At 39.9% G+C, this 15,863-nt stretch overlaps 1 protein-coding gene and 1 long non-coding RNA gene across 2 annotated transcripts; one reads left to right on the top strand and one right to left on the bottom strand.

Moving 5' to 3' along the window:
• Positions 1–5,096: 5,096 nt before the first annotated feature.
• LOC136747314 (uncharacterized) lies at positions 5,097–6,045 on the bottom strand. The gene is made up of 2 exons (XR_010816475.1): positions 5,597–6,045; positions 5,097–5,154 (listed from the first exon to the last, which is right to left on the bottom strand). It is a non-coding gene; the product is annotated as an uncharacterized LOC136747314 (long non-coding RNA).
• A 4,703-nt stretch (positions 6,046–10,748) lies between these two features.
• LOC136746544 (olfactory receptor 10J5) lies at positions 10,749–14,953 on the top strand. The gene is made up of 2 exons (XM_066699116.1): positions 10,749–11,060; positions 11,405–14,953. Exon 2 carries the CDS (start codon positions 13,696–13,698, stop codon positions 14,650–14,652), a length of 957 nt encoding a protein of 318 aa, XP_066555213.1. The 5' UTR covers positions 10,749–11,060; positions 11,405–13,695; the 3' UTR covers positions 14,653–14,953.
• The last annotated feature ends 910 nt before the right edge of the window (positions 14,954–15,863 follow it).

The following is a 15,863-nucleotide window of genomic DNA, read 5'->3' as shown; positions in this document are numbered from 1 at the left end:
TGGAGGAATAACATGTCAATCATTATGGAGCAGAACTGTTTGCACAGGAGTGCTTGGAAGCTTATGGTAAGTAATAATTATCTTTTTTGACAATGTGAATAATGTGTAATATTTGTATTTTGTCAAATTCTATTCACTAATGCAGATAATGTAATTATTAGAGGATAGGCTGAGGCGAATTGAAAGAAATTAAGATGTAAATAAAGTGAAATTATGAACAGAAACAAATTAAAATGAAGTATATGGCGAATCACTTTTCCTGGTCCACTCTAACAAACTGTACATTATATTAGGGTAGGCTGAGGTGAATTGAGATAAATTAACATGTATATGTTTAGCTTTTTCACAGCATTTTGCCAAGGCTACATCTATTACGGTGAATTTTCTAACAAGATGCAAAGTCAATTGGTAAAGTCTTAATAAAATAGTCAAATGTAAACTGCAAATTTGACATGTTTGTGACTTAAATTAATATTATCTGTAATATGGTCACTGATAATTTGATCAGATAAGTAATAGTTATTGTATCTGTACTCCAAACTGCTGCCAAATGTTGTCATGCACTGCAATTACACTTGCAGACGTGCAATCATATTATGTTTTATGTCCAGGTGGGATCAGGTGATCACATTTTAAAATATTAAAGACCTTCAGTAATTGTCTTCTGTAAAGGGAAAATACCAACTTGTTAGATCGTGAAGCATGCAACCAGGTGATTAGTGCTTCAGAAGAAAAGTTAATTATGTTTATGATTTGAGTGTTTTGATCATCGATTAAATGCAACCATTATGTTAAGCAGACACCATTTAATTTTAAATGTAGCATTATTGTCTTAAAAGAGAAAGGAACATGTCTCCGAATGCTAAATGAAATGCCTGTATATGCTTGTATATGTGAGTATGCAGTTGCAAAACTACTAAGGATAGCATCTCTTGCTTGATATACTATGGCATTGCACACCAGAAGCATCCATTGCAACCGTGTTTATCTTTTTACCCTCTTATAGTTCCACTCTACCATACTATTAATAGTGTTTTTAAATTAACATTATCAAATATTACATATTAAACATTAATAATTGAATAAGTATTGTTAACATAACATTTCTAAGTAGTTTTGTTTTGGGTACCTGCAGTTTTAATCTATTTATGTTTAACAAAATGTACAGACAAAATTAACAGTGGAACCATTCAAATCTTTGTATACAGAACCATGTAGAAGTCAGCCTATATATCTGATCTTTTGTTTCAGATACTGTGTTTTGTGTTGAACAGATTATGTTCTGTTCAAACCTGTGGCTCATCCAGTGCTGCTGAAACTCACCAACCACCCCACCAAGAAGGAAGTCCCTCACGCTCTGACCCATTCTGCTTAGTGTCTGACACCAATTAAATAACACAGTATTTTCATAAAGTTTCAAATAAATGATTACACTTCAACCTTGTTGTGTACAATTTATTTTGGCACAGAACACACATGACAGTCACATTTCTGGCATTCGTGTCATTGTCTGAATAAAACAAAACAAAGTTTTATGAACATGATTTGTGTAGGTATTCAAGGACTACAGACAAGAGGCTTAAAAATGATAATATGGAATCATATAAAATTAATCGAGAAACAATTAAATACATTCTTATAATCAGATTCAAACTTAATAAGGAAAGCATGTTGTACATGAAATCTAATCATACTTGCTTTTTGAAATCTTTGACTTTGACACACTGGACATACTTAAACCGATTTGCATAATGTCATGGTTTTAAGCAGTTACCCTCTCTCTCCACTAGAGGCCGCTGTCTCCCTGTCTTTCCTTTCCCCTCATTGCTCTTTTCTTACCTATCAATCACCTTATTAACATTCCGGTCTCCCATGTGCACTTGTTCACTCTTCCTCTGTTTCCATTGGCTCTGCACCTTTCTTCCCAGTTCCTGCTCCCTGTCTTAAACCCCTCACTGCCCTCACTTGGGGCGAAGTCGTCAAGTACTGCTTACGACTCCGACCCATTTCCTCCGAGCATCGACCTCGACCTCGACCTCGACCTCGACCTCGACCTCGACCTCGACCTCGACCTCGACCTCGACCTCGACCTCGACCAGCCCTTGTTTGCTTTGTTTGCCTGATCCCACGACCCTCGCCTGTGACCTCAACCACGACTCTGCCTTACCTTTCTTACCCTGATCTGCCAGCACCCAACCCACGACTTCCAGACGATCCCACGATCCAGCACTGCACCTGGGTCCTCTGTTCCTGAGCCCTGAGGCACACGTGACGCATACAAAGCCAATGGCTCTAGAGGTGAGGATCAGTGATCTATGTGCACCCAAATCCTGGGGAATTCTGTTTTCTGAAATGCATGGTAGTCTTAAATGAAATGTAGGTATCTGATAAAGGCAGTCTAATAATATATCCACAGGTGTTGGACTTTGGGAACTCTGAACTACTTAAAAAATTATATGGAAGGCTATGGCTGAATTACTGATGGCGGTAGTGATCTCAGCCCTGTTGTAAACATCAGGACATTGTCCAGGGATGCAGGACTTCATTTTTCTGAAATTCAGAAATGAAAGACACCTTTCATAATCATTTAAACATTTTACAGTACATACTTGAAATACATCCAAGTGTCACACTACAAATGTATAACCCCTTAGATGTCACACACCATATTTTCAAATGGTAATGGACATAATTACTTATTTTTATTGTGGAATTAGTAACTAGATTTAAGAAAAAAAATCTAGTCTAAGTCTTTCTGCAGTATTTGCTCTTCTGTAGTCCAGAATTTAAAAGTTGTGGTTTTATTACTAATGTAAAATATATGGAAAAAAGTATTTGATCCCTTGCTGTTTTTGTACGTTTGCCCACTGACAAAGAAATGATCAGTCTATAATTTTAATGGTAGGTGTATTTTAACAGTAAGAGACAGAATAACAACAAAAAAATCCAGAAAAAAGCATTTCAAAAAAGTTATAAATTGATTTGCATGTTAATGAGGGAAATAAGTATTTGATCCCCTATCAATCAGCAAGATTTCTGGCTCCCAGGTGTCTTTTATACAGGTAACGAGCTGAGATTAAGAGCACTCCCTTTAAGAGAGTGCTCCTAATCTCAGCTCGTTACCTGTATAAGAGACACCTGTCCACAGAAGCAATCAATCAATCAGATTCCAAACTCTCCACCATGGCCAAGACCAAAGAGCTGTCCAAGGATGTCAGGGACAAGATTGTAGACCTACACAAGGCTGGAATGGGCTACAAGACCATGGCCAAGCAGCTTGGTGAGAAGGTGACAACAGTTGATGCGATTATTCGCAAATGGAAGAAACGCAAAATAACTGTCAGTCTCCCTCGGTCTGGGGCTCCATGCAAGATCTCACCTCGTGGAGTTTCAATGATCATGAGAACGGTGAGGAATCAGCCCAGAACTACACAGGAGGATCTTGTTAATGATCTCAAGGCAGCTGGGACCATAGTCACCAAGAAAACAATTGGTAACACACTATGCCGTGAAGGACTGAAACCCTGCAGCGCCCGCAAGGTCCCCCTGCTCAAGAAAGCACATGTACAGGCCCGTCTGAAGTTTGCCAATGAACATCTGAATGATTCAGAGGAGTGTTGTGGTCAGATGAGACCAAAATCAAGCTCTTTGGCATCAACTCAACTCGCCGTGTTTGGAGGCGGAGGAATGCTGCCTATGACCCCAAGAACACCATCCCCACCGTCAAACATGGAACACCGTGGAAACATTATGCTTTGGGGGTGTTTTTCTGCTAAGGGGACAGGACAACTGCACCGCATCAAAGGGAAGATGGACGGGGCCATGTACCGTCAAATCTTGGGTGAGAACCTCCTTCCCTCAGCCAGGGCATTGAAAATGGGTCGTGGATGGGTATTCCAGCATGACAATGACCCAAAACACACAGCCAAGGCAACAAAGGAGTGGCTCAAGAAGAGGCACATTAAGGTCCTGGAGTGGCCTAGCCAGTCCCCAGACCTTAATCCCATAGAAAATCTGTGGAGGGAGCTGAAGGTTCGAGTTGCCAAACATCAGCCTCGAAACCTTAATGACTTGGAGAGGATCTGCAAAGAGGAGTGGGACAAAATCCCTCCTGAGATGTGTGCAAACCTGGTGGCCGACTACAAGAAACGTCTGACCTTTGTGATTGCCAACAAGGGTTTTGCCACCAAGTACTAAGTCGAAGGGGTCAAATACTTATTTCCCTCATTAACATGCAAATCAATTTATATCTTTTTTGAAATGCGTTTTTCTGGATTTTTTTGTTATTCTGTCTCTCACTGATAAAATACACCTACCATTAAAATTACAGACTGATCATTTCTTTGTCAGTGGGCAAACGTACAAAATCAGCAGGGGATCAAATACTTTTTTCCCTCACTGTAGGTATTTCATAAACATATGAAACTCTATGATATGAGGAAATCTGTAATTAATCTGAAGAGACTGTATTAGGTTTTATATTAATAATAGCATGCAGACTGAGCAAAATAGATTTATTAAGCTAGCAAACAGCCACTAAGGCAGTTGTTCAGGGCATACCCTCTAGACATTCCTCTCTCCACTTTGACTTCTGTTTATTATGATAAGAGTAACACCCAAACAGATTAATAGCCCACAGTTGCCAGTTTGTTTAGTGTCTGTTCATAGATTTGTTTTTCCAGACAGGCAGGAGCTGTCTTTGATAATGATTGATTGACAGTTGTAAAAGACAGGGGCGTTGCAAGGATATGAGGACATCTGGAGCTTAGCCCTGACGTCTGTAGGGGGGTGGGGGGGGATCCATTTATTGACACACTACACTACCAAACTAGAGAAACTGTTACATGTATTTATGTTAACATTAGTTTGTTGGAATATTACTATTATTTTATCTCACTCACACACACATCTCAGATACAGTTCATACAGTGCAGTGGTGGACTGTTCACCTCTCCATAATCTGCTGCAGTCTGACTCTGTACAGGCATGATGAGTAGCATTAGCATGTTAGCTAATCAAAATTGCTTCACTCATTAATCACTCTCTCTGACACACAAATACACAAAGTAAGACCAAATAGTTATCAGTTTCCATGCCTGACTGATTCAGCTGCTGATCCCGGCTCTTCAGTTTGTAGCTCATCTTTGCTACCCTCTGCAAAACCATGAAATAAACGTAAATTAGACTCATAATAAGATATCCTACGTACCTAATGCAACATATATGCCTACACTATGTTTTTACCTACATATTAAAGTACAATGCTGTGACATGACATTTTTTTATTTGTATTATCCGTGTTAATAATAAAAAACAAACAATATTCGGATTAGATATAAACATACTGTATGTATATTATTTTTATGAACACATTTTGTCACTAAAAGGAAACTGTTTTAGATTTAAACCAAACTTTCACACTTTGTCGTGTGTGTACATACACTAACCAGCAATGATATAAAGTTCTAGCTAGGTGGTTTATATAATGTTAGTAGGTTAACTGAGTTGTTTCGTGTTCTCCCAAAGAAATGCTTACTTAACCATTGTTAAGCTGAGCCCTAAGGTTAGCTAGCTAGCAAACAAACCCTGCACAAACCTGTAGCCGCTAACTCTGCCTCTGCTGCTACACTTTGAGTTTCTGGCATCCTCTCAAACTCAAGAGAAGAAGAAATTTGAATTTGTAGAACCGGTGAGTCATACATTCGTGTTTGAACAAAGTTGTTCTTGTAATATAAAGATTTTGATTACTTCCCAGTAATGTGTAAGCACAAATTGTACTTCGGCTCCTTCACCCCAAGATATGCTAACACCATCCATTTTGGATTCGGAAGCCTTACTATGCTCTTGATTGTGTCGTCCTCATCGTGTCATTTCATTGGCCTTTTGTTCCACTGCTACCGATTCCTGTTCTAAATGCTTGTATTTTCGTTGTTTCTGTCTAAAGAAGTTACAAATGTAATTTATTTTCCCACTTCGTCTTATGCTGCTACTCTTGACAGACATTATGATGAGCGATAACGGGACATTCACAGCTCTATCTGGACTGGCAGGTGCTTTGGCTGTGTGTGTGTGTGTGTGTGTGTGGGCGCGGGGGGTGGGTTGGTCAGGGGAGGAGTCGTGATAAGTAAGCGGTGCATTTGTATGATTGCAAGACACGCAAGTAGACGTCTGTATATAATCATGCAGCAATGCCGTTATGGTAAATAATCGGAGTACAAATATATTATTGGAATTGGATCAAAAGACCGGAAGCCCAAGCCTAACAACGCCACTGGTAAAAGATGACTGTGGGATCGGACCAAATACATCAAAGAAAGCCATCTGGTTTGCGGATTCCACACCTCTCCCTGGGAAGACAGATCGTAAACGGACTCAGGCTTTCACCTTTTGATTGGATAAACGTCCAGAACACTCCACGTAATTTTCTTATAAAGCTTCACTCGTGTTTGTAAAAACTAAGTTCTCACTGAAGGAATTCCCTGACATGGTGCCTGCAAGCTAGCTTGTTAATAAAGTTTCTATTTGCTTTATCTCAACAACTTTTCCAATTATTTCCAAGAAGGGTTCAACAAATCAGATGGGAAATCTCCCAAATTAAGAAATTTACATATTAAATAACAAATATGTAATAAAACGATGGTATTCCTATGATTAAGTACAAATTCAAGGTGAAAAATTAATTTAACACTGCAGTCACTGAAGTCTCTTGTGCATCACATTTTTTACATTTGCTTATATCATATTATAGGCAATATATTCATGCCATCCATCGATAAAGTAACATGAGAAGGCAATTACACAGTAAGAGTTTTTAAACACATAAATCACTACAAACATAATTATTATTAATATCATCCATAAGGGTTCTGCTTTCTCTGTGTACAATTGGATTGATTTACCACAGTGACTGCAGAATTAATTTGCTATCTCAATAGGTTTTACCACAATGGACAATACATTTTAATATGGAAAAAACAATATTCACATCTCGCATGTCTTCAATTATTAATAACTGAAAATAATACAATATCCTCAGGGGTTCTGGCCTCCGTGAGAAACTAACCTGGGTTTGCCACAGTGCAGTGCCCTTACCCCATCACTACAACCTTAGCAAGGCCTCAGGAACGCTACACTAATACAATGTACAGTTTGTTAGGGTGGACCAGGAAAAGTGATTTGCCATATAGTTAATTTTAATTTGCTTCTGTCCATAATTTCACATTGCAAACTGTCTTTGTTTACGTGTTAATTTCTTTCAATTTGCCTCAACCTACGCTCTAATAATTACATTATTTGCATTAGTGAATAGAATTTGACAAAATACAAATATTACACATTATTCACATTGTCAAATAAGATAAATATTACTCACCATAAGCTTCCAAGTGCTCTTGTCCAAACAGTTCTGCTCCACAATGATTGAAATGTTATTCCTCCAATCAGAAGCATTCTACAGCATTGCCTATGTAACGATAGGTTCCGTATGCAACCCCGGTTATCTGAAAAAGAAAGCAGTGCCCAGGGGGGAGGGGTTTCTGTGCACTTCCGTAGGAACCCGATTGAAACGTCACTCTATCAAAGCTGCCATTGGCCTCTATGCACGTCACTCAGAACAGGTTCTATAAAACGTGATGTCAGCGCAGGTTCGTCCTCTTTTGCCGGGAGCTAGGACTCCCGTACGACCTTGCAACCCTTGGGCAGTGCTTCCTTTTTCAGATAACCGGGGTTGAATACCCTATCGTTATCTTTCAAGTCGGAAGCACTGCCCAAGGGGGAGGGCATGTATAACCAAGTCATCGCAAGGGAGGAGGCAGCAAGCTGATAAGGGAGCCTGCCCTGAGGTGCACCGCTAGAGGCCTCAGCAACACAACTACAGACAGGAGTCACAGAGGCCCCTTTGGAACAAACTGGGCTGTCCAGGAGTGAGGACCGTAGTCACGCTTTACCGGGGACTGTCTGCAATCAGCATATACAAAGCGGGACTACAGAGGTCAACTCTTACGCCCTCTGCTTACAATAGCAAGGCCAGCTGCTCTACTAATGCATCTAGGAGCGAGGCCGTATATCTACTTGCACAAAATATGGCAACTTGTCCGCCTTCTGCGCATTCATGTGGCAGTGAACCCCTGATCCTGCAGGAGCGGGGCCACAGACCCACTGAATAACACACAGCTGGCTAGTTCACTGAGTAGCCACAACTGGACATAACAGTATACACAGCGTGGCAGCAGGAACATTCATGCTGCCTCCACGCAGCACAGGAAAATCATGTTCACTGAATGGTACAGAGCATCCAGCTCCACTGTGCTGTAAACACATCGCGGGATGCAGGACGCAAATCATGCACCACCACGTGACACGGGAGCAGTTGTCACCTATTAGCACAGCTAATGCAGGACAACAGCAGGCTCTACCATGACCATCAAACCATAACATTGCGGTGTGCAGGAAATCGTTAATGCACTCTTCGCATAACATGGGAGCATTGGCCGCTTGCTCCACTAGCCCAACTAGGAGTGAGGCCACACAAACTCTTCAATGTTGTACAAATGAACAACAATATATATCGGGTGGCAGCAGGAACATAGTACAGAGTGGAAGAGCTCCACTGTACTGACAAGTAGATTTTGTACAAACAAACTATATACACCACAGGGCACAGGAGCCTGCTCATGCACCACATGTGGGACATCAGAGCAGTGGCCACTTGCTCCACTACCACAGCTAGAAGCAAGGCCACAACAGCTTGACCATGTCATGACAAACAAACTATATACATCACGGGGCGCAGGAGCCGGGTCATGCGCCACACCTGAAGACACAGGAGCAGTTGACACCTGCCAACTAGCACAGCAAGTGCAGGGCAACTACAGCTCTTACAGTGTGCACTGGAGAAACTCAAGCGTCAGCGAAAACGTTGGTGAACAACACTATGAAGTGAGCCAGCCAGCCGAAATACGCAGTTTGAATGTTTATTACAATCACAGATACAGAGAGCTCATGTTCTCGGGTCCAGCGAAATGCCCAAGGGTTGCAAGGTCACATGGGAGTCCTAGCTCCTGGCAAAAGAGGATGAACCTGCGCTGACGTTACACTTTATAGAACAAGAAGTGGAAGGGACCTGTTCCGAGTGACGAGCGCAGGGGCCAATTGGCAGCTTTGATAGAGTAACGTTTTGATCGGGTTCCTACGGAAGTGCGCAGAAACCCCTCCCCCTTGGGCAGTGTGTCCGAATTGAAAGATAATGTCCCTTTCCGGTTTAGAGTTAATGTCATTGTGTTTTCATTTTTGTTAATTTGTTTTTTCTTTTTGTTAATTTTCCTTTTTGTTGTTGATTTTCTTTTTGTTAATTTTGTTCTTGTTGTTGTTTTTCTTTTTGTGAATTCATTTTTCTTTTTGTTGTTGTGTTTTACACTTCAGGGCCACCGTATTAATACAGTAAAGATGTTTAACAATATTGTCCTGTATGTCACAGAAATGACTTCCAGATACTTTCTAATACCTCTGTCTTTCTGCTGCTAGGTTTTTAGATTAAAGTAAATGTGAGCCCCATTATTGTTTACTGTCTGTCTCTCAATTGTCTCTTATGTTTCTTGGTAAACCAAATATTAGTGTCTTATTGCACATGGAATTACTGTGTTCATTCCAATTTTCTTTCTTCTAATGTTAATAAGCCTTTTTCGTATCTCAGGCAAGTTCATCCCATAGATGAGGGGATTGAGAAGAGGTGGAATGACTAATAATTACAATGATAGAATGATATACACTACCATGAGGATATCCTCAGACTTCCTAAAGTCATTGGAACTTTTATAGCAAACAACCAGTATTGACATGTAGGAAAACAAAATAAAACCCAAAGGCAGAAACACACTGGTGACTGTTACAAAAAAAAATGTTATTGAAAGTTGTTGTAATACAAGATAGCCTAAATACTGATCAGTTTGAACAAAATACTCTTTCAATTTGGTTTCCACACAATGGCAGTCTGCTAGAAAATATGATCCATCCATCAATTTTTTATACTGCTTGTCCTGGCGAAGGGTCACGGGGATGCCGGACCTAATCCCGGCAGGCAAGGCAGGAATACACCCAGGATGGAATGCCAGCCCAAAACACAGACAGACACAAACTCACAAACACACTAAAGGCAATTTAGAGTAACCAATTAACCTAACATGAATGCCTTTGGACAATGGGAGGAAACCAGAGTGCCTAGAGAAAACCCACACGGACACAGGGAGCCAGGACTCAAACCCAGGACCATGGAGCTGTGGGGCAGCAGCACTAACCACCGCACCACCAATAACAAATAGAACCAGGCAACAGCCATTAGTATTAAAATCTTCCTAGGTGTAATTATGCTATTGTATTGTCAAGATTTACATATTGCCACAGATCTATCATATGCCAGTGTCACAGGGTGACGTTGGTGCATAATTAATTAAACACTTTTCTTTATTTCACGTTTGCACTTATTTGTATATTTTGATTATTACTATTGTTTTTTTATGGTTCGTTATTGTATACTTATATTTCACAAGATTTGTTTTGTAACACTAATTCCACTGACTTGAATGCACTATACGCCACACCTGGAGACTTGTAATGGGTGTGCTCTCCCCAGAGCCAATATGAACCAATGGGACATACTGGTTCAGTCCTGTTGAGTGGGGATTGGATGGCGGAGGGGGGTTGTCCCGCCCCCTGGAGTATAATTGCCCTCTGAGAGAAAGCAAGAGGGATAGGATAGGGAAAAGGCTTAGAAGGGAAGACTGGAACAGACAAGCGGGGAAGAATGGGCGGGCGGGATAGACACGACAGACGCGACGGACCAGAGGAGAGCATCAGGGGAACCCGAGGGGAACTGGAAGTCCGCAACTGCAGCCAGAACGAGGAAGAGAGGCGTATCGCGGCACGGAGCAGACACTGTAGGTCCACGTGTGGATTGACTGACACCGACCAACCGGACGGACGGGTGCGCGAGTGAGAAGCGGAGCAGAGCGCAGTCGACGGCGAGGCGACTGCAACATACGAGGGGAGGCGATTAAATACAGCAGGTAGGGCAAGCCGGCGAGCCCTTCCGCTAAGTTAAGTTATCCCCTTGTTTCATGTGTGGTGTTTTTGTGCAATATATAGAGAGCGCTAATGCAGCCCGGGAGTCGTTTGGCTTAATGCTAATGAACTGACGGTTACTGACACAATACGACTAAAGGACCCGCTATTTGTTTTAAGCTGGTCCCAGTGTTGCACACGCATGTTGTACTATGATAGTGACCGTTTTATTTCCCGTATCGTATTGATGAATATTGCTGAATCTAGGATTGGTTTTAAAGATTTTAATTTTAACCAGGGTTTTTATAATCTTAAGAACGGTGATTTGCTGGTTTTATTTTTGTCTTAGGAGAGTGCCTAGGAGAGTGCAGCTAATGGTCTGGAGTGGAGCCCTAAACGGAAACGCTAGAGCCTGTGGAGGACTGACTTGCTCAAGACTGTAGAGACTCCAATTTGATCGACTGGCAACTTGATTTCTTGGACTGCCACTTCCAGATATACACTGGACCCTTGCTGCTATCCATTTTATATATTTTTTTTATCTTTGTGAAATTTTTACTTGTGTTTTAGAGCTCTTATCTGAGAATAAACTACTGGTGCTTTGAGACTCGTGCTGCCTATGCTGGGGTGTTTGGTCGGTGGTGTGGCTCCCATTCAAAGTTACTTTGAACCTGGGCAGCATTTGGTGAAAGGAAACATTTCTGGGGTGCAAATCCCCAGTGGTGTAGTCGGAGCTATAAACTTAAGAGTGACACCATCGCTGTTAAAATGGTAAATTCCCATATTCCACAAGTGTAGATACCATATCTGAGTGAAGCACCCAGCCCACTTTGTACACCATCCTTGAATTACCATTCCCAGTTTAGCATGACAAAGGTCTTCGCTTCTGGGTAGCCCAGATGTGGCCCCTAGGGGCACCTGGAGCCTCTATCGAGATCTGGTTCATCGAGGGGGACCCCCCCTAGCAGGTACACCTCGGAGAAGGCTCCCTTACCAGCTTGGCGTGTCCTCGCTTGTGACGGTTCGGTTGTACTGTAACCCCTCCCTATTGGGCAGTGCTTCCTTTCTCGGTTAACGATTGGTAGCAAATGCAATAAGAGTTCCAAAGAAATAAGGAAGAAGGTTCTACAAACATGTCTCCCAGATTTTAATACTTTCAAGATTCTCAAATCAACAAATTAATTATCTTTCATCGAATCATGGGTATTTCTAGTAATTCTACTGCATCGCAATTATCTAATGTATTAATACATTTGACTGAGATATGAAAGGTTTAAAAATATATATAATTACTACAGTTCCACATACAACAAAAAAATAAACTTTCAGTTTCACAAGAAAGGCAAGAAAATTAAAAATCTAAATACTCATGGGGCTTGCATCTGTTTTACCTACAAATACATATTCACAGAAAAAGTTCATGTGTGATATGTGTTTTGTGTTCATTCTGTTATGTTAATGTAACGGTTTAGTTACTTCCAGGGGGTCAGGGGTTGGCCCCGCGCTGTAAATGTTATATTTTATTTCTCTATAGAATCTTACAAACATGCCAACTATTATCTTGCAGAACATTTGAAAAAAATAGTTGTTCACCTTTTATTCAACTTTATTCCTTCTGAGGTGCTTGCATTAATTAGTGTACATTATACAGCAGATGGAAATCGGAAGCACTAACATGAGCATAACAAGCACTGAGAAAAGTGTTGTATCTTTGTTGAAGATTGCACACGCTGCAAGGGTTATCACTGTGCATGACAATCACAAACGTGTTGTTTCTGACACTTGAAATGAGGGGAGTTTGTGAAAGCACAAGTACAGTCAGGGAAAAAAAGTATTCACCCACCTGTAGACTGTGTACACCGGAGACTTAATATTTTGCACTTTAACTATATTTAACATCACCATGAAATATGTCACAGCTTTATTTACTTATAGGAGTAATTAAATGTCATGTGTGTTTAGGAAATAATTGTATTTTGGTTGTTTTATTTATTTATTTTGTAGATGTTTTGAAATGTAAACAAGGCAGGGCAAATTAACTGTGTTTTAATTTGTTAAACTGAAAGAAACTTAAATTACTCTCCCTGTGCTTTGATACTGATGCAGTTCATGAAATTAGTCAGACAACATGTGAATAGACTCCTTAATCAGTTCCAAAATCCCAGCTGTACTAGAGCAGCCCAAAGCAGCCAGGATATAAGGCTCACTGACATCTTCACTGTCATTGTAATCAGCTCCTTACCAATGTCTTTTACAAATCAGGTAATTATATCTTTATGTTATCATTGTCAAAAGCTGTCTTTTATATGATTAAATACAGCCAGGAACCAATAACAGGCATGGTTTTCAAGAGCACCGTTTTAGAGCATACCTCAGTACATATATACAATACAGAAAATACATTGTTTTAAATTAATTAATCATAATGAAAATACTTTCCTTCAGAAGCTTTAGAACAGTATGTAAATATGTAATGTTTGGATTTGATTTGATTGCTTGACACTTTTCAGTACAGTTACTCTAAATTAAAACATGGATACATCCCAGATACATTTAGGAAAAAACCCTGATGGACAAAATCCAATTCCTAATTTCAGTGTTATTCTTCAATAGGCAACAGGCCCATTCCGTAAGGCAGCAATGGAAAATGAGTCTTCCACAAATACTTTCTTGCTCACTGTTTTTGGAGACATGGGTCATTCAAAATATGTGTATTTTTTCTTGGCACTTGTGTGCTATCTCTTAATGATATTTTTAAATGTAATTCTTGTTTTAGTAATTTTTCTGGAAAGAAGCCTTCATGAGCCTATGTACATTTTTCTGTGTAACCTATCTGTCAATTCTCTGTATGGAACTGCTGGTTTCTTTCCAAGACTCTTGGCTGACCTTCTGTCAGACACTCACACCATCTCCCGGGCCGGGTGCTTCACTCAGATTTTTATTACATACACCTATTCAATATGGGAATTCACCATTTTAACAGTGATGGCATATGATAGATATGTGGCAATATGTAAACCTTTACAATACAATAGCATAATGACACCTAGGAAGATTTCAATACTAATAGCTCTTTCCTGGTTCCATCCAGCATTTTGCATGACAGTTGTTATTGTATTTTCTAGCAAACTGCCTTTGTGTGGAAACCAAATTGAAAGAGTATTTTGTTCCAATTGGTCAGTAGTTAGGCTATCTTGTATTCCAACAACTTCCAACAACATTTTGGGATTTTGTGTTACAGGCACCACTGTGTTTCTGCCTTTGGGTTTTATTTTGTTTTCATACATATCCATACTGACTGTTTGCTATAAAAGTTCCAAGGAATTTAAGAAGAAGGCTCTGCAAACATGTCTCCCACATTTAATTACCTTGATCAACTACTCCATCGCCATATTTTCTGATATAACCTTGAGTCGATTTGAGGATATCCTCAAGGTAGTGTCTATGATTCTATCGTTGGAATTTCTAGTCATTCCACCGCTTCTTAATCCCCTCATATATGGGATGACCTTGCCTGAGATACGAAAAGGGATTATTAACATTAGAAGGAAGAAAATTGGAGTGAAAACCAAAGGTCCAGATGCAACAAGGTACTAACTTAGTTTTAAGAGGAAATGGTAAATGCATGGTAATGGGGATTACATTTACTTCTAAAAAACTGTCAGTCAAAATAATACTTTGTCAGAAGATTTTATTTTATTTTATTTAAAGTATCTGAACATAATTTCTGTGACATATAGGACAATGCTGTCAAACATCTTTACTATACCAAAATACTGTAAATACAATGCATTGCTCTTGTATACTTCAAATTTGCTTATGGGAGGGTGAGGTTAACCTATCTATTAAGATACTGCTTATTGGTGTTTTATTACTGAAAAATAAATATTTTACTGTTGCTCCTGTTTTGTTAAAGTCATTGTGTGTGTGTGTGTGTGTGTCTGTATATATATATATATATATATATATATATACACCAATCAGCCATAACATTATGACCACTGACCGGTGAAGTGAATAACACTGATAATCTTGTTATCATGGCACCTGTCAGTGGGTGGGATATCTTAGGCAGCAAGTGAACATTCTCTCCTCAAAGTTGATGTGTTAGAAGCAGAACAAATGGCCTTGGGTGAAAATGTTTGGCATTTAGACAGGGCACTGTCCCACATCACTGGCCCTAATTCACAGTATGTAATACAGATGCAAAGCATACCCTGAATCACTACTATATATTAATTTCATTCTAAATGTTTTTTTATTTCCCTTTAAAGACTGCATTTAAGTAGTGGTTCCTGAACTGATAGTCCCATCACAACTTGTTTTGAAAATGTGCAGTACTGTACTTCAGACAGAAGGGTTGTAATGCTTCGGTGCAGTTGGGGCCGGCCCTACAGAGACATTTTCAATTGGTCATCCGCATTTACCACCAGTCATATGACTTTGGTGGCATGCCATATGCTGTACAGGTTTTTATATTTCCACTTCTATGCAATGGCTTTTACCAGCTGTAGGATTTTGTACCATTGTCATATTCAATGTATGTGTATGTGTGTGTATATATATATATATATATATATATATATATATATATATATATATATACAGACATGTGACAAATTAAAGTAAAAACCTGAATACATGAGTGGAGGAACATAACACATGCAGATGCCTCCAAACAGGTGTACTGCATGATACAATTAAGCAATTATCATCATATGCTCTGTGGCATGTATAAAAATGCTGAGTTGACCTTGATTTTGGATAAAGATGGCAAGAGGAAGTGGTCTACAGAGATGTGGAAAAAG

The sequence above is a fragment of the Amia ocellicauda genome, chromosome 3, assembly GCF_036373705.1.
Source record: "Amia ocellicauda isolate fAmiCal2 chromosome 3, fAmiCal2.hap1, whole genome shotgun sequence".
NCBI lineage: Eukaryota > Metazoa > Chordata > Actinopteri > Amiiformes > Amiidae > Amia > Amia ocellicauda.
Note: the sequence above shows the minus strand (reverse complement) of the source record. Positions and strands in the feature narration are given on the sequence as shown.

Bases quoted from the DNA above. Each gene is read 5' to 3' on its own strand.
- LOC136746544 (XM_066699116.1), top strand. From the start codon at position 13,696: ATGGAAAATGAGTCTTCCACAAATACTTTCTTGCTCACTGTTTTTGGA.